General features: G+C 35.3%; 2 protein-coding genes across 3 annotated transcripts in view; one reads left to right on the forward strand and one right to left on the reverse strand.

Annotated features, from left to right (window-relative positions):
* The first annotated feature begins 4,956 nt into the window (after positions 1 to 4,956).
* The window catches only part of LOC143921039 (RNA helicase aquarius), a 46,635-nt gene continuing 33,874 nt past the window's right edge, over positions 4,957 to 17,717 (forward strand). Inside the window, exons 1-6 of the mRNA XM_077444136.1 lie at positions 4,957 to 5,170; positions 5,283 to 5,383; positions 5,457 to 5,613; positions 5,687 to 5,894; positions 5,973 to 6,165; positions 6,240 to 6,393. Coding sequence (XP_077300262.1) covers positions 5,033 to 5,170; positions 5,283 to 5,383; positions 5,457 to 5,613; positions 5,687 to 5,894; positions 5,973 to 6,165; positions 6,240 to 6,393 — 951 coding nt within the window. The 5' untranslated portion in view covers positions 4,957 to 5,032. The remainder of the gene's footprint in view (positions 5,171 to 5,282; positions 5,384 to 5,456; positions 5,614 to 5,686; positions 5,895 to 5,972; positions 6,166 to 6,239; positions 6,394 to 17,717) is intronic.
* mthl5 (G-protein coupled receptor Mth-like 5) lies at positions 6,466 to 13,225 on the reverse strand. Of its 2 annotated transcripts, none has more exons than XM_077444138.1 (8): positions 12,991 to 13,225; positions 10,659 to 10,797; positions 10,400 to 10,586; positions 10,031 to 10,325; positions 9,864 to 9,942; positions 8,339 to 8,535; positions 8,134 to 8,269; positions 6,466 to 8,053 (listed from the first exon to the last, which is right to left on the reverse strand). In XM_077444138.1, exons 1-8 carry the CDS (start codon positions 13,160 to 13,162, stop codon positions 7,795 to 7,797), a joined length of 1,464 nt encoding a protein of 487 aa, XP_077300264.1. In that variant the 5' UTR covers positions 13,163 to 13,225; the 3' UTR covers positions 6,466 to 7,794. The 2 variants fall into 2 exon arrangements, with proteins under 2 accessions (XP_077300264.1, XP_077300263.1); XM_077444137.1 differs by having other exon boundaries at positions 8,339 to 8,550; positions 12,991 to 13,214.

Consider the following 17,717-nt stretch of genomic DNA (forward strand, 5'->3'; position numbering starts at 1 on the left):
TATGTACATACATATAAAACAATAGCAGTTAATGATAGCAGATAACGTAAAAATATCAAATGTAAAATCAAATCAAATAATTTCAAATATAACATGATAATAACAGAGTGAAGCTTATAAAAAGCTTGTAAAAAGCAAGTAGCAGTTTCGATTTACAAAGGCCAGTCCTCACCATATTTTTACGAAGTATCAAATAGATGAAGTTTTGTGATCGTGAGAAAATTTCAACTTGAGATTTTGATTGATTTTCTTGAACATAACTCATCTTGTAGTCATATCATATCTTTTTTTATAAATGAAAATACCGAAAAAGATTTACAGTCATTCATAATCTACTGTTAGAAGAAGGCCTCTCCAATACGCTCCTATTCGTCTCATATCCTGTAATATTTTAATATTATATTTGTAATATTAAAATATTGCAGGATAACTCTCATCTACATTTCTCACACCACATTTTTTTCTAATTGCATTACCCCATCTTTCTTGCAGCCTTCGCTTTTGTCGAACATTTTTTCGTCAATTCTTCTAGCTACATGACTCGCCCATTGCCATTTAAATCTCATTTAAATTAAATTGAATTCATTTAAATCTCGTTATTCAATAGTGTTTATATACTTATAATTCAGATATTCCGTTTCCCATCTCTCCCCTTCGTGCCGAGCATCTAGCATTCTATACTTCTTTGATAGTATTGGACTTTTTAAGTTGCCATTTTGCGCGGTTTGGTCATTATTTAAAAACAACATTCATTTTCCCAAATGGGTTTGTTTATTATTATGATTATTTATATATTTATTTATGTATTTTTTCTTTTACTATTTTTCAATAATATTGTTTTTATTATCTATATATTATTTATAAGGGCGTTGGGGATTGCACTATTCTTCCTATCGTCTGGAATAAAAAGTTATTATTATTATTTCCTCTTCTTTGTTACTGGACATATTTTTTTATTGCCTCTTTTTTATTGAAATGATTTTTACTAGCCTCTTATTCTTCAAACTTTTTTGCTCGGAGCATGGAGCGGAGCACGGAGCGGAGCTGGAGCAAAATATTGATGCCGGAGCGGAGCAGTTGCAAAAATAGTCCGTTCCAATTCACTGTAATATTCTAAAAACATTTAGAATATTATTTATTTATTTAATAGTTTTGGACCATTGTGGCATTACAGGAAGAACCTAATGCGCCACAATGACCTACATTTGAAAAATATATAAAAACATGATATAAAAACAAGTAAATTGTAAATAAAGGAAAAAAGCAAAAGCAGAAAACATGGTAAAATAAAATAAAAAAAAAAGTAGCAAAAGGAAAATAATACATCATTCAGAGAGAAAAAAAAATATAACAAAAGTGTAAAAATTAAAAATAAAATCCATAAATCCCATTCTTTGTTTACACTGAACAAAATTAAAATAGTATATAAAAATATATAAAGGAGAAAGAAAAAGTAAAATAAAATAAAACAAAATATAAATAAAAATAAAATCACAGCGAGGCCCAAATGGAAGAGAGTAGATTAAGATTCCACTCATTCATCATATTCAAATTAAGAAAGTAATGATGAGCGCAGGTTACCAGATAAATATGTTAAAATAATATCCGATAATCTACGCTCCCCAAGGTGGAAAATATCACATTCAGGGACAGCAGCAACGATTTCATTGAGAAGTCGAATAGCTCTTGGAATAGGAGCCATTCGAAAAAGAACTGTGCGAGCAGCATTTGTTTAATTACATTATTGATATTACCTTTAATTTATTCAGGTTGAGCTGTAATTTTTTACGTAGCAAATAGTCGTTATATAAAATCCGACTTGCACTCAATCTAAAACGAACGACAAGCACAACCGCTAGTATGTTATAAAATAAAAATGATATTCAGCGCTCAGTGGCATACCTCGCAGTGTGATACTGTGCGTGCATAAAGCCATGGCCAACAACGTGACGTTGTACGTGCGTCAACCTGGCGTTGTCGCATTTTATCACCGTTATTTGTGCGGACTTTGTCTACATTCGAATACATTTTCCGAGTCTTCAGATTTTATTATCGGGGCGAGACAACACTGTGGGACGCGAAAAATGATCGTTTTCGCGCACGGCAGTAATAACGCACGGATATCGTTGTAGCGCGGAGACGAAGAACGTCATGGAAGGTTGGGTTGGGAAATTTTCCTGTTACGTATAATCTGGTAGGGAAAGAATACTTCGCTGTGTGGTAGAGAGGCCTTGTGGTACACAAACACTCACATGTTGGCGCACACACACGTACGGAGATTCTGTGTACGTGCACACATTCACGCCAATTTTATCGCTGGATGTACATACAACCAGTCTTCGCTTTACGAACGCTCGCATTATGAATTCGCTAGTGCGAACGTCCTTTTTTACGGTTTACAAATAATTAAACGCGACTCGCGAAAGAGGAGCGCGTATTCGAAACAAGGATCGTTTTCTATCGTAAAAGGTCTAGGAACTCGGCGACATTGACGACGAAGGTCGAAATAATAATAAAACTCCACGATGATGGCGGAATGCGAAATCGAAATACGGGCATTATCCGTTCTGCGAACGCTCCCAACTTTTGATTTCTAGAATAATATGCTGTTCACTTGAGGTCTGGAATTCTATCTTCGGACTGCGTCATCTCTATTTTTTATTACTAACCTCTTCTTATTTTTACGTCGCTTTACTATAAAGCAGTAATAAGTATAACTCGTTTTAAACTCGATTCGTTTGTTTTAGTTCTAAATCTAGTTTGAAACTTATAAAAAGAAAGAAAAAACAGCTCCACGAAAGTAATTATTCAAGGGAGACTTTTTGAATACATTTACATACACCTTTATCGAAAATTATTATGCATTCAGAAATGTTTTGACGGCAGATATATGAAAAGTTTTAAACGAAGAATGACAAAATCTGGAAAATTTTGCGTTCACTAGTATCAGGAAAACATAACATAGTAAAGGTCTCACCGCACTATACGACAACCGAACGATCCGACACTTCACAACAGTACGCGACCAAATATTGTTTGTATGAAATTGTATGAGACATAACTAGAGGTAGGATAGCCAATGTGCCGCTCATTGATCTTTTGTAAAAAAGGTTCGGCAAACCTTTAACAATGCATTTACAACATTTGAACAATACGCGGCACCCTCTGGGTCCGGGCTTTAGACGTAACGCAATGCGCGTCAGTCGCATGACGTAGAACGACAAAGTTGACTTTCCGACCAACTTTGACGCAAGGTGTCGTTCGTAACGTGACGCAAGTGTCGTTAAATGGGGGTTGCCTTGCGACAATTATTCTCCTTCTTCATATCGTGACTTTCAAATAGCATGTAGCCATAATATTTTGGTTTTTCTCGACTGTTCTTCTTCCTCGCATATCAGAGATACTATAATAGCGTCCGTTTCGTCCATCTTGCTCCGAGGTACTGAACGAATGATTGACATAATTTACTGCGTAGTGTCGCATCGCTTTCGTTCAAGTGCGGTTTACCTAAAGTGTCGGGCCGTTCGGTTGTCGTATAGTGCGGTCAGACCTTGAGAGATAGATCTTACGCAGGCGCGTAACTACTATGCCGCACAGGCATGCGGTGCATGCGAGCCTTTTAGATCTAGGGGCCCAAAATGTTTTCAAATAAAAAAATACTTGAAATTTTTCAAATAAAAATCTTGAGTCATTTTGAAATTATTCAAATGACTAATATTTAAAATTTGATATGCGACACATTGCGTGTCGAATTTTCACTCAACTGTACTCCTTCTCACGACATTCAATAGTTTTCCGTTATGGTACAGTAATAATAATTGTCTGCAATTATCTATAAAAACGTTAAAATAAAATGTCTTTGAAATATGTAATTGCATAATTTGCGACTTACAAGGCGACGAAAAAGAACATTTAAATTATGTAAGTTAATTACCAATTTTACTTTAATAACAAAAAAACTAAAGGGGGCCTTTTTCTTATATTTGCATGCCGGCCCAATTTTTCTATTTAGTTACGCCACTATTCTTACGGTTTTATTTTTCGATACAAGGAAATACTGTATTTTCTAGGTTTTATAATTCAAAATTTTTATATTTCTATATTTTTCTATTCTTAATATTAGTATTTTGATATAAATTTCACATACTATTGCTATTTTGATTGCAATGCTAATCTTGACTATTGCATACATTATGTTTAAATATTAATTGAACATATACTAAAAATCTTAAAAGCAATTAAATTTTTCGCTTATGGCAAAGATCTTCATGAATTAAGCGACAAACTTTTCACTTTATTTTTTTATTGAATATCAATTACGTTACGTTAAATTGTTTAAAAGTAACGAAATAATAATTAAAAAGTAACGATTTCTCTTGTTTGTTATATAAAAATAAAAAAAAGTATTGAAAATGGTTTGTTTTAATTACTTTGATAAAATATGTTATTTATGCATAAAAAAAAGATTATTTGTATTTGTAAACGGACTACTAGTCATATGTGAACCAGTCACAGGACAACCGGTCGCTCTAGATCGGTCACACGTGATCACCCGTCACACTAAAACTGGTCACGAGAAAACTGGTCACACCCGAAAAAACTGGTCACACCCAAAAATTCGGCCAATTTTTAATTTTTGGGTGTGACCAGTTTTCTCGTGACCAATTATCGGGTGTGAACAGTTTAAGTGTGACGGATGATCACGTGTGACCGATCTAGAACGACCGGTTCACATTTTACTAGTAATCACCGAACCATTTGTATCATATTCATACGGAAATATTTTACACAATATATAAATTGATTTTACGATGTTCATACATATATTGACATTTAATATTATTTTGATTCTCCAAAAATAAACTAAGCTTCCATAAGTTTGAACAATTTACCAATTTTACCCAATAAAATTATCGAAAAATGGAATAAAGTGAGCTGTTATTAGGATATAAGACTATGGACATAAATTGTGTTGTCAGATCCGCCATTGCTGTCAAGTGTCTCACTGTCACCGGCTTTGGCGGCTATTGAGATGAAAGGAGATTCAGACAAGGGGGAAGCCCCCGGGCCCCCTTCGGCCTCTAATGCCACCGGCGCCGCCGCCCCCGGGGACCCCATGAAGCTACCCCCACCCACTGTAGCCCAAATTAACTCAGATAGAATAACACAGGTTCGACATAACCTCCACTCTTCAAAACATATACGTTGCGAAGCGTTATTTCAATCATTGCTTTACGACCCATCAAGATTTTAATTGCGAAAATATTTTGTACGCTTTTCAGCTAGCTAATCAATATTGGGCTCCAACTACACAGGAAAATCATATGCCGTTTGATAGACAGGTCATAGAAGATATTTACATACAGGAAATATGCGGATCAAAGTATGTCGATTTTTATACTATATATTTTATTATAATGCTTTTTTTTAATTTAAAATCAATTTTCTTTTTTAAGTTTTTCCACACGACGTATTATGATGCTAGAGTTTTCTCAGTATTTAGAAAATTATCTATGGCTCAATTATGAAACTGGTAAATCATCTCACGCTCATTTAATGTCCATCGTTGTAATGCTTAATGAAAAGTTTCGAGAAAGAGTTCCAGTATGGCAGGTAAATTCATTCATATTTGATGATTTTAAACATCAAAAAAATTTGTTTTAAAATAATAAATTATTCTATTCAGGCATTTCAAAAACGTCCTGAACACTTTCCCGGATTTTTCTCTCAATTGCTAAATGCATGTTTGGCCGAAGAAAAACACATGGATTTTAGAGAACAGACAGCACTGCTGTTGTTGTTCAATAGATGTTGCGGCAGTATGGAAGTTCAATTGTGCCGCGACCAAGTCAAAAGACTCGTATCACTCAGTATGTGGGTTTGCCTTCAACCAGGTATGTTTAAAACATTATACGTATGTACATATGTATATTAGTCATCATAACATTTGTAAATTTTGTGTTTTATTTAAGGACGTAGAGAGCAAGAGTTTCATATTGTTCCTAAATGGAGAAAATATTGGAGAGCGATACAGAAAAAGGATAAACCAGACCAATTGGAGAAAGTCACATGGGAAAGGCATTTTTTGCAGCGGTTGATGATAAAGTTTATTAACATTTTAGAAGCGATTCCGTTGGAAACCGATGTAGATCCAAACAAAATAAGGTTAGTAGATTTTTGTGATGTTGTTTTTGCATCTATGATCTGTTTTTGCAATAAGGATTCGTTATTTTATGCAGATACTGCGAGAGATTTTTGGAATTGATGATTGATTTGGAAGCTCTTTTGCCTACACGTCGATTCTTCAATGCCGTAATGGACGATTGTCATCTCGTTGTACGCTGTCAGCTTTCAAATTTGCTGGAGAGACCTGAAGGTGGCCTTTTCGACCAGGTTAGTGACTTTTTTGTCGATTTTTAGTACGGGAGTAAAATAACTTATATTGGATTTTATTTATTTTTTATTCGAGTGTAAATTAAGTACTCAAACTGTATAATTTCATTTATAAAAAAAGTAAAACTTCACACAAAAAATATTAGAAAAATATATCATAAATAAATAAGTATAAATCATGCAATTGAGATTTCGTATGTAGAGGTTTCATTTTTTTATCACATTTATTTGTAGATAACCTTATGAGAGTACTTAGTTCAGATTTAAAACTTTTTTTTTTTAAATTAGTTTTTAATGTAAAGAATGTGTATAAATGTTAGATATTCAATACGTATTGTCTTGAAATGAGAACCCTCACATATGCATAAAAAAATCAGTGCTTAAATTATTAGATCTTACAAATATCAATGAGTGTACAGATATGTACATATATAATATCATAATACAAAAATAATATTACAAAAGTATTTTTAACAATAGTTTTGGTGCAAAATATTTGGAAAAAGTAATAAAAATTATAAAAAAGAAGAAATTGTAACAAGTTTGAGGAATGCTTCAACAGTCTTTCAGTATTGGAATGCGATACACGAAACAATTTATAAGTACACTTTGGAAATGAACGGATTTCCATTTAAGTTTTAAAATGCTCGGCAAGAATTAACAATAAGCTATACAATATAAATATATATTAAAAGGCACGATTCAATAAAATTGTTCCCAATCCAGAATGCACATAATTTACATAGCACTTTGCAACAACTGATAAAATCCCTATATAAAAGACTAAAAGTACGCGAAAAGACTAGAAAATATATAAAAACATTTGTATAGAAAGTAATTTTTACTCTATCTACATATACAAAGTATCAATAGATAAGAGTATTGTTTTCTATAGCGTTTAAGGCGGTTTTTTTTAACAATATAATAAGCTCCATAGTTAAGTCTCATATTTGGAAGGAATACAGTGGCGAGATTATTAATTAGTTAGTGATTATATAATTTTAAAAATAGTATAGTAGTATAATTTTCACAACGCTCTTTAAATCCTACGTATTGTTAGTTTCATCACTTGTCAATTTTGAAATACATACATACATAACGAGTAACAATCAATTTCCAAGTTAATATACATTTGTTAATAGTGTAAGTACACAATGTTCGAGTTAAAAATTTATAAATTAATATTAATTCCCTATAAAAAAATACATATTGTTAAAAGTAATATCACCGTTGTTGTTCATAGTTATATAAATAAGTTTTTTTTTTATATTAAGATCAAGCATATTAGAGCTGCTCTTATATTATTATATATGTATATCGACTATAATATCAAACAAGGCTTCATTTTTTTTTTTTTTTTGTTATAATAGCTTAACTCCTTCACCCCAAAGTGTTGATCTTTTAATATGAACTACCGTTCATCTGCGTCATCTCATCTCCCCAATCGCTAGTCGGCACCGGTTCATTATAGCAACAACTTTTTCTCAATAGAAACGTCACGTGAGTCTGACGTAGAACGCATATGTAAAGCAAGAGAGGTCCTTGCACGGCGTTTACGAATATGTGGCAATACATTAACCCATTATACGGGATCCACGACAGGATGAAGAACAGCCAACAAATCGCCATGACGATAAACATCAACAGAAACATATCAAAACTGCAAAAAACAAATAAAAAATAATACACTTCATACTATATGTATATTATATCAAATACAGTAAGGTAGTCTTATTATACTTGTGCTTGAGCTTGTGGTGAATCCTTCCATAAGTGTTCATCCTGTTGATCACCTTCAGAGTGGTCACGTAGAAGAATATGTTGATGATTATCGTGAAGGCGATCGGTGTGAAGAACACGGCGATTCCCAGCCAACCTGTGCAAAGGGTAAAGATTAGGTTTTTCTTCACTTTATCTTACTGAGTTGGGTCGAATGTTCATTTACCGATGGTCTCTTGGTCTCCGTTCGTTATGAACGAATGAGAGCCGTGTCGGCCGTGTTTCTTTTTGCCGTTGTTCGTGTCGAGCATGAAGTGTGCAAATATGGCCAGACCGCACATTAGTATAGTACAGCCCCAAGCGTAGCACATGTAGTAGCAATATTTACGACCGTCTGTCACACGCAGAAATACATTCCTCGATCTGTAACAATCGCTCCTTTTTAATCGAACCATAAAATTTGATTAATACGTGTATTCTTAGGGATTTCAGAACCGTGTTTAATCATTTTTTTTTACTGTATGTATACTTTCCATAAGAAATACAAAGTGGCAAAGCTACTTCTCTCCAATTACACTGAGCAACAAAATATCACGTTTTTTACTTACCGAAGCCAAGTCTAATTAATCTTTACTAAGTTTGACCCACTGAATTCGAATATGACAATGATTTTTGTTAGTTTCTTCTATCGTTTATGAGATACTAGTGATTTTCATTGGGTGTAAAAACTACCTACCTACCTACACATAAGCAGTAGAAAAATTAGTTTCTTTAAATTTAATTAAATTAATTTTCAATAGATGGCGCTAAATTCTCGAAAATATCGATAAAAAACAATATATATACAGGTTTTTTCTTGATTCTACCACCAAAACCTTACATACATAGTTACATTAAACCTTACAAAGTCTCTTTTTCCAAATTATATATTAGATTAGTGTTGTACCCGATGACATATCATCGCATGGGTGTTGGCATATTAAGTTATTAAATAAAAAAAAATTAAAAGGTCATGTGTTCGACCCCCACGCGGTGGAATTTTTTTCAAATACCTTTTAAATTTATTTAATTGTTTAAAATTGTAAAAGCTATCTACCTGTCTACATATAAACAATATAAAACACTGATAGAAAATTAATTAAATAAATTTTTAATAGATGGCGGTAAATTCTCTGCCAAGCGGAAACATTAGTAGCGATTAGTATATACATAAGTTTTTTCTTTTGTTATTGTATTCGAAATGATTTTAAATTACAATATGAAATGTTCTCGCTCGTAAGTGAGCGTGTGAGATCGAATGACGCGCTCTCCATTTTTGATCATGCATACGGTCATCAATAACAGCATTTTTAACTCAATTTAAAATCATTTGAGGTAAAAAAAACCAATCCTCATAAACGCGGCAATGTGAGAAATTTACTAAATAAGCTAAAAAAAAAATTTACTAAAAAATAATTAATTATAAGTGTTTTAAGTCGATAAAAACTCACATTCAATAGAAAAACATCTGACTACTAATTCTAATACTCACTTTTGGTTCAGTAATATTAAATTTTGAGTTAAAGACTGCAAAGTCAAATATTTTAAACGCTCATAAACGAGAGCAAACAAACAAAAATCATTGTCATATTCAAATTTAGTAAAGATTGATCAGCCTCAGCTCCGTTTTTGTTTTTGTTGCTCAGTGTTATTGATGGTATGTATATATTTCAGTTTGATTAATTTTGATTCAATAAGTAAATCAAACTCACTTGAAAGTCCTCCAAATGTAATAACCCAAGCTATTCAACCAAAAGAAGGCCGCTAGTAAACTTCCGTACAGCACAATATCTGAAAATGTCGAAAACGATACAATTGCAGAGCTTTTCTTCATAAGATCTCAATTTGCTATGAACGAGCTTTACACAAATGTGCTTACCGACAATCATGAAACTAACGTGACTGCTAAATTCCGTGAATATTCTAACCAGATCGGAAGCTTGTGTCAGTATAAGACACACGTTAATAGTAGTGACGATGTTTCCAGTCAGATCTCTCAACATCGGCAGAATGAAATATATTATGGCAACAATCAGAAAACAGATCATTCCGATGACGTGAAACAGAGGATTGACCAGTTTACGCATCAAGAAATCGGTATCGCTCCAATTCACGTTAATCTCAGGTACACAGACGAGCGCATAAAGACCAGTCTCGTTCTTATCATTAATAATCTACAAACAAAAGCAAAGAATTAAGTCTATTTGGTTTCGAAACTCAATAAAATTACTCGACATTTAATGTTTACCTTATCCATGCAGTATTTTCCGTAGTCGTAATCATAAAAGTGGGGTTCGTTTTCCTCTTTAACCTTTGGTAAAGGTTCGTTGAGTCGTCCGTAGATCTTCACCTTGACCTGTTGCTCTTCCATGCTCTCCAAAAATCTCTCTCGGTGCGTGTAATGTCGCAGTTTTCCATTCGGAAGTAGAGTTAATCTGTATCGTTGGTGTTTGCTATTAATTTCAGTCGACGTTTCAGAAGTCATAACTGTGAATAGAAATACTCACGTGTCTTGCGAATCGTGGTAATGGTAAATGGGCCATTGTTGGGTGGTTTCGCAAGCCGGTACTCCGATCACATATTGGAATGTGCCAATTTGTACATTGCCCTTGCCGGACTCGTCTGTAAAGAGCGGCGACCAACGGGCTGCGGAAATAATTATACGCATTAGAAAGAGTTGCATTTAAGTTGTCTGCCGATCGGCGTTTTGCCAACAAGTCCATGAGCCTGAAATTTGTCAGGCCTTTTTTTTTGTATGTAAAAAATAAACAAGAATACTACCCGCTAAGCCTTTCCAGGTAGCATTGAAAAAAAAAATGCATTGCACATGGGTGGTGTAATCCGTGTCAATGTTTATAAAGACTAGTTAACACTAGAATTTCTGAATTTATAACCATAGCACAATTTCTCGATGGAAATCCCTAACTGCCGAGTTTTTAGATTGTGGCTTGGCATTTAGATTGTGAGCATTACATTTTAACAACAATGACGAAGATGGAACTAGTCTTGGAATTCATTAATAGACTTGTTTTGTTTATTTTATATTGTTGAAAGATATATTAGAGTCTGAACACAATTTCACAAAACTCGAAATCCTCGGCGGTAGTTATCTAGGGTTTGTTGGGATTAGCTACAATTTTTATATCTGCTTTATATTGGATTTTTAAATAATTCTTGTTGGAAATGTTGGCGAAATTTTCAGCGTGGCAGGCTTTCAACAGAAAAGACGTCAGCACTCAAAAGGGTTAAATTAAATCGATATTGTTGAGTCGTATCTTTCTTGCACAACTAAATCTAAATTTACCGTGTAGTAAAAATTTCTTCTAAAAAGGTTTTTATTAGTTTCACTTCGCTAATCGATCCGACGAACTTCCTACATTCTTCCGATCGCTTTGAAAGTTTGCCTTTTTTTTTGCAAGGTTTGGCCGCCGATACATATTTCAATTGCTTTCGCTAGTTCGATGGTGAAATATAATCGCGATAAACATGTTCAAGAATTCAAAAATTTTGGAGTCGGTGACGCTAACCCTTTCCCAAGAACTTTGGTTCGCCTTTATATCATATCTTCTTTCCACGAACCGAGGTTTTAAGTAATATATTTAATTACATTAATCATCTAGTATACATATTATTTTTGATTCATATAAAGAAATTTCATTTAAGCCAAGACTATAATTTTTATATTGTAGTATAGAATTTAGTGAATATGAGATGTTGAAGAACGGCATACAATGAGTTTCATCATCATAATATACAACCATTCGTTATCCACTGCTGGATGAAGGCTTCTCTAACACGCTTTCATTCGCCTCTGTTTTGCGCAACTCTTATCCATCTCACTTCACATATTTTCCATATTTCATCTACCCATCTTCTCTGCGGTCTTCCTTTTATCCTTTTGCATTCTCTCGGGTACCATTCTAGAATTTCTTATGTGTACTCTTCGTCGATTCTTCTAGCCTCGTGTCCCACCCATTGCCATATCAATCTCTTGACTCTATCCAACATATCCACAACCCTCATTATACTTTCTCACCTACGTGTTCCGTTTCCTGTCTTTCCTCGTTATGCCAAGCATACAACGTTCCATACTTCTTTAAGTGCATTGGACTTTGTGTAGCAACTTGGCGTTCAATGTCCACATTGACAAAATACATTGATCGAAGATCTTTTTCTTCAGGCAGTGTCATTTTTTATTTAAAAACCGCATTCATTATTCCAAATGCACTCCATTCCAATTTCATACGTCTCCTTTACTACCGGATATGTTATTTAATTGATTTATTTGCGGTAAAATTGTTACTTAGAGGCATAGCGAATTTCTCTATAAGCTTTAAGTGTAATATTTCCTTGTTAGATTCATTAATCAATAGGTATTCGTAATCCAGAAGAGTCATTGACACCAACGGTGATGTTTTACTAGCATAGCATATTCAAACCAAACGAATATTTGAATTTTATATGTATTATATATTTGCATAGTTGCTTTCCATAATTTGTATATATATATATTCTCAGCGTATCTATGTACTTAACATCAAAATATTCATATAAAAAAGTTATGAATATGCAAACGAGTGATGATCGAGTAAACACATTGCCCAATGTAATCAATCCATTGTACAATGCAAAAATAAACAGCCTATATGTATATCATTGTAGAAAAATGACAGTGTTGAGGGTTGGTTCCGTCATACATAAGCAGGTCGTAATGCGTATAAGTTACATAAAAGGCGAATCAATGTTCGCATCATAAAATGTTTAGTACTATTGACGTTCCATATTGGGTGTGAGTCATGTGTGTGTGTGTGTGTGTGTTCATAACCTAAAAGCGGTTACCGGTGTTGAGTGTTTCGGCGGGAGTGCATCTGTTTTCGAGCTTGACGTCGGCGATTTCGCAGCACTTGTTGATGCTGAGGGGAGCCCCGTCGGGGGGCGGAGCGCCCTTCGCCCCCGACAGCCCCCACCCCAGGACGAACCCGGCCGCCACCCCCACCCACGACGACAACATCTCGCACGCCGAACCCCAATCCAACTGACAATTGACGCTTCGCTCGCACTCGATCCACTGCTGCCACACGCATCATTTACGAGCACAACGGTACCATTTCGGCCATAGCTGTATCTGCCATATCGGGTTTCTCGTTTTTCCCTCTGGGTCAGGGCTTCTCAAGCGGTAGCGTATATTGCGATATATGTACACATGTCATTAGCCGCTTGCATATCAAAGTTAAACAATGAGAACTCTGTGCCAGAGTGCTATTCAAGGGATTGAGCATTGATAAACTACAGAAAGTGCAAAATAGTGCAATGTGAGAAAACGTAAGAATTTTAAGAGTATGTTAGATGAATTTAAATGGTTGGATATTAGCCAGCAGCATAGCTCGGTCGTTAGGCTTTTGCCTAACACCGAGAGGCGCCGGGTTCGATCCCATGAGCTGACCTCGACTGAAAAGAATTTTTAGTAGCCTTATATATTTGCCTTTCCGCCACCCTTTCGTTTTGTCAGATTTAATTTAGCCAGCAGCGTAGCTCGGTAGTTAGGCTTTTGCCTAACACCGAGAGGCGCCGGGTTCGATCCCATGAGCTGACTTCGATTGAAAAGAATTTTTAGTAGCCTTATATATTTGCCTTTCCGCCACCCTTTCGTTTTGTCAGATTTAATTTAGCCAGCAGCTTGGCTCGGTAGTTAGGCTTTTGCCTAACACCGAGAGGCGCCGGGTTCGATCCCATGAGCTGACCTCGATTGAAAAGAATTTTTAGTAGCTTTACATATTTGCCTTTCCGCCACCCTTTCGTTTTGTCAGATTTAATTTAGATAGCAGCTTGGCTCGGTAGTTAGGCTTTTGCCTAAAACCGAAAGGTGCCGGGTTCGATCCCATGAGTTGACCTCGATTGAAAAGAATTTTAAATAGCCTTATATGTATATTTGCCTTTCTGCCACCCTTTCGTTTTGTCAGATTTAATTTAGCCAGCAGCGTGGCTCGGTAGTTGGGCTTTTGCCTAGCACCGAGAGGCGCCGGGTTCGATTCCGTGAGTTGACCTCGATTGAAAATAATTTATTCCGAGTATATCTGTAGTGCTGCTGGTCAGACCTGGATATTTGTGACTCCAGGTCGATCGTTTCCTATCAGAGGCTTTATAAATTTCAAGGGGAGGCCTTTATACGTAAATATACAAAGCCCCCATTACACATAAAAAGTTCAAAAATAGCATATTGAATGTTAATGGCGTAGACTTTGAGTTTTGTTTCCATAACAGAATATTGTAACGTAGAGATTCGACAATCAATGCTCGTTGACCAATGATGCCTCGCACCAAATCGCACAATAAGTTCTCGCGAACCATCGACCAATAGATCTCTGCGTTGAGAGAACACGATCAATATAAACAGTTGGCGGATTGTTCCATGCTTCATTCAGAGTTGGCTGGTAGAGATGTGAACAATAAACTATCTCCACTACTGTGTACTATTCACTGAGTCTTTCACTTTGGTCTTTGATACCGCCCTTCACATCTACGCAACAGTATCATCGAGGTAATTCTTGAAAGCATAGCATAGGTGATGAAATCATTTTTCCTGTGAATGTTGCAAATGGAATCGAGGTAATCCTTTGTTCCTCTGTGGTATTTAGGCTCGTGGTCTATGGTGAGCTGTTCGCTGGAGTATTTGGGTCGAGGCTGTATTTCGCTTCTTGAAGATATGTATGTAGGACTCGGTTGACTTTATGGGCTGACATGTTTTTGAATTTTGCGGAAATTTGGCCTAGATGTGAGTTCTGACACGTGTGATTCCTTTACAAACTTGATAATTTTGCGAAGTACCGGGTCCAGGATTCAAATTCGCTTCATAGCATTTATTTGTCTGATTAAAGTGGTAAACATGGGACAGTCGCTCATTTGAAAGTGTCGGATCTTCAGCAGAGTCTAGTGTCTGTAGCAGTGCCTAGCTTCCGCGGCTATTGTCGGGACATGCACGCAACTTGAACAGATCCAGACTCGTCTCAACTACTCCGAACGTTACCATACAGATCCAAAGAATAGGAAATAATCATACGGTTCACTAATCACTGATTAGTGAACCTTATGATTAGTAATCAGTCAAGCAGTGGCGGCTCGTCTATATGGGCTGCGGGGCTACAGCTCTGCCAGTTGTGCAAATGCATGCTATTTTTTACAAACCTCCTTTACGTTTCACTTACTATTACAAGAGGACTTTTTTATATCTCTTATCCGATCGTTTTTTGTCTGCATTTGATCACCGGTATGGTCAACGAGTTACTACAGCTCAATTATTCTCTGCAGCCCCTCCCCCCTTTTAAATTCTCACGTGCCGCCACTGCCCACGAGTAAATTATTTTGCACTTTTGTCACTGGATCGATCAATAAAGTCATTTAATAAGAAAAAAAAATCAAATTCTAACTATAGCAATTCGAACTATGTACATATGTAAACATGTCATCGCATCTGATGTTATCAGCTAGCATGTACTCGACAATCAGCTGGTGTCATGAGTACGATTTATCGTATGTTACTATTGATACATTTAAATTTATTAGATATGTGACGGTTTTGATAACGCGACAACCTTGATAGATCCGCTGAAGATCCGACACTTTCAAATGAGCGACTGTCCCATGTTTACCACTTTAATCAGACAAATTAATGCTATGAAGCGAATTTGAATCCTGGACCCGGTACTTCGCAAAATTATCAAGTTTGATAGACCCCGTTTGATAAGCTTTGATAAATTTTAATCCAACTACATTCATATGTATGTATGTATGTAAGTATTTCAATATTGCAATAAGTAGAACCGCTAGAAAGTGTAGAACTGAGTATTCTTCAATGACGGTTAACTTTCTTTCAATAAAAAAAATTGTACATCTTATAAATACCTAATACCTACTAGTTTAGAGCGAAAACACACTGGATGGTATGTGTTCCCGCTGTGCACGTGCAGAATGAATATGTTTGCGAGGTCGCACGTGTATGCATATCCATATGCAACCGACAAGTTTCTCCTACATTTGTTTAAATATGGAATTTAGCGTTATCGATCACTGTCAAGCAAGGATAAATACAAGCATAGAATATCACCGAAAACACTCCAGTGGGTGATTTTTGGGACTGTGTACCATGAATATGGGCTAGGGTTGCTGCGTTTTTTCGCATGTTTGAAATGATTTAAAAAAAAAAACGTATCACGTCTCACTCAGTGTGTTTTCGCCCTTATCACTGCGGTAAATTGCCACGATAAATTACCTAATTATCACTACATTAACCCTTTGAGTGGTGATGTATTTTGAAAGCAAGTATAAACATTGTAGCTAATCCAAACCCTATATAACTACCGCTGAGGATTTCGAGTTTTGTAAAGGTGTGTTTAGACTCTTTAATATATCTTGTAACAATATAAAATAAACGAAATAAGTATATTAATGAATGTATTTTTCCAAAACTAATTTAATGTTCTTCATTGTGGTTAAAATGTAATGCTCACAATCTAAATGCCAAGCCACAATCTAAAATACTCCGCAGTTAGGGATTTCCATCGGGAAATTCTGCCATGGTTATAAATTCAGATATTCCTGTGTAAACCAGTCTTTATAAAAATTGACACGGATTACACAACCCATGTTCAATGCATTTTTTTTCAATGCTGCCTGGAAAAGATTATCGGGTAGTATTTTTGTTTACTTTGTACATGCTCAAAATACAACGCCTATCGGCGGGTTTCAGGCCCCTGGACTTGTTGGCAAAGCGTCGATCGGCGTTGGTCAGCATTCAAAGGGTTAACATATGCATTCACGTACGTTGTGGTCTTAAAATCTATGTTTGTGTTTGATGAAATTTAAAATTCTTTGAACTTCCAATACCCAAGTATCTACTTGTAAGCAGTTCTTGAAAAAGACAACACATAGAGTGTGCGTAGTGGCACGTACTCGCACAAGGATATTGTGGAAATAACGGTTTTTGCAAAACGAGATTCTTCCGATGAAACTAGTAACGCGTAAGTATGTACTTACTCGTTATCTGAAAGTACATATGTATGTGAAAACCCACATACTACGTACACAAGACACATGTGCGAATTTTTCGCAGAAAACTTGATATATTTTATTAGAAAATGAATTTGTGTTTACACACATAGGTAGGTGACTACGCGACTTCCGGTGTTTCCGTTAGAGAATTTGAACTGACGTCGTTTGGCGGTAAACCGATAAGGCTTAATGATTATTTAATTTTTTTATTGCATTTTTTGCGGTCAGATTTATTACCGCATGAAAATAATAGTTTTGATGCGAATTGAAAGTATGTACATACATAGATACGCCGATTTTGATTTTCCGCCTTGTCCATTGTTGTCAGAATGTTGTTTTGACGTTTAATTGACATCAATCGGTTTGACATTTCATTCTTTACAAATTCGATTGTAGATAAAAAGGTCAACCATTCAAACACTTATCATAATAACTGCCCACTCATATTGCGAAATTCAATATACGCATGTACTATTTATATTAAATATGATGTTTATAAAATTTTAATAAGACGTAAACAA

The sequence above is a fragment of the Arctopsyche grandis genome, chromosome 13 (genome assembly GCF_051622035.1).
Source record: "Arctopsyche grandis isolate Sample6627 chromosome 13, ASM5162203v2, whole genome shotgun sequence".
Classification (NCBI taxonomy): Eukaryota; Metazoa; Arthropoda; class Insecta; order Trichoptera; family Hydropsychidae; genus Arctopsyche; species Arctopsyche grandis.

Bases quoted from the DNA above. Each gene is read 5' to 3' on its own strand.
- mthl5 (XM_077444137.1), bottom strand. From the start codon at position 13,162: ATGTTGTCGTCGTGGGTGGGGGTGGCGGCCGGGTTCGTCCTGGGGTGG. The intron at 10,326-10,399 runs GTAAACATTAAA...TTTTGTTTGTAG, and splicing joins GAAAATACTGCATGGATAAG to ATTATTAATGATAAGAACGA. The intron at 8,551-9,863 runs GTGAGTTTGATT...TCGATTAAAAAG, and splicing joins TACATTTGGAGGACTTTCAA to GAGCGATTGTTACAGATCGA.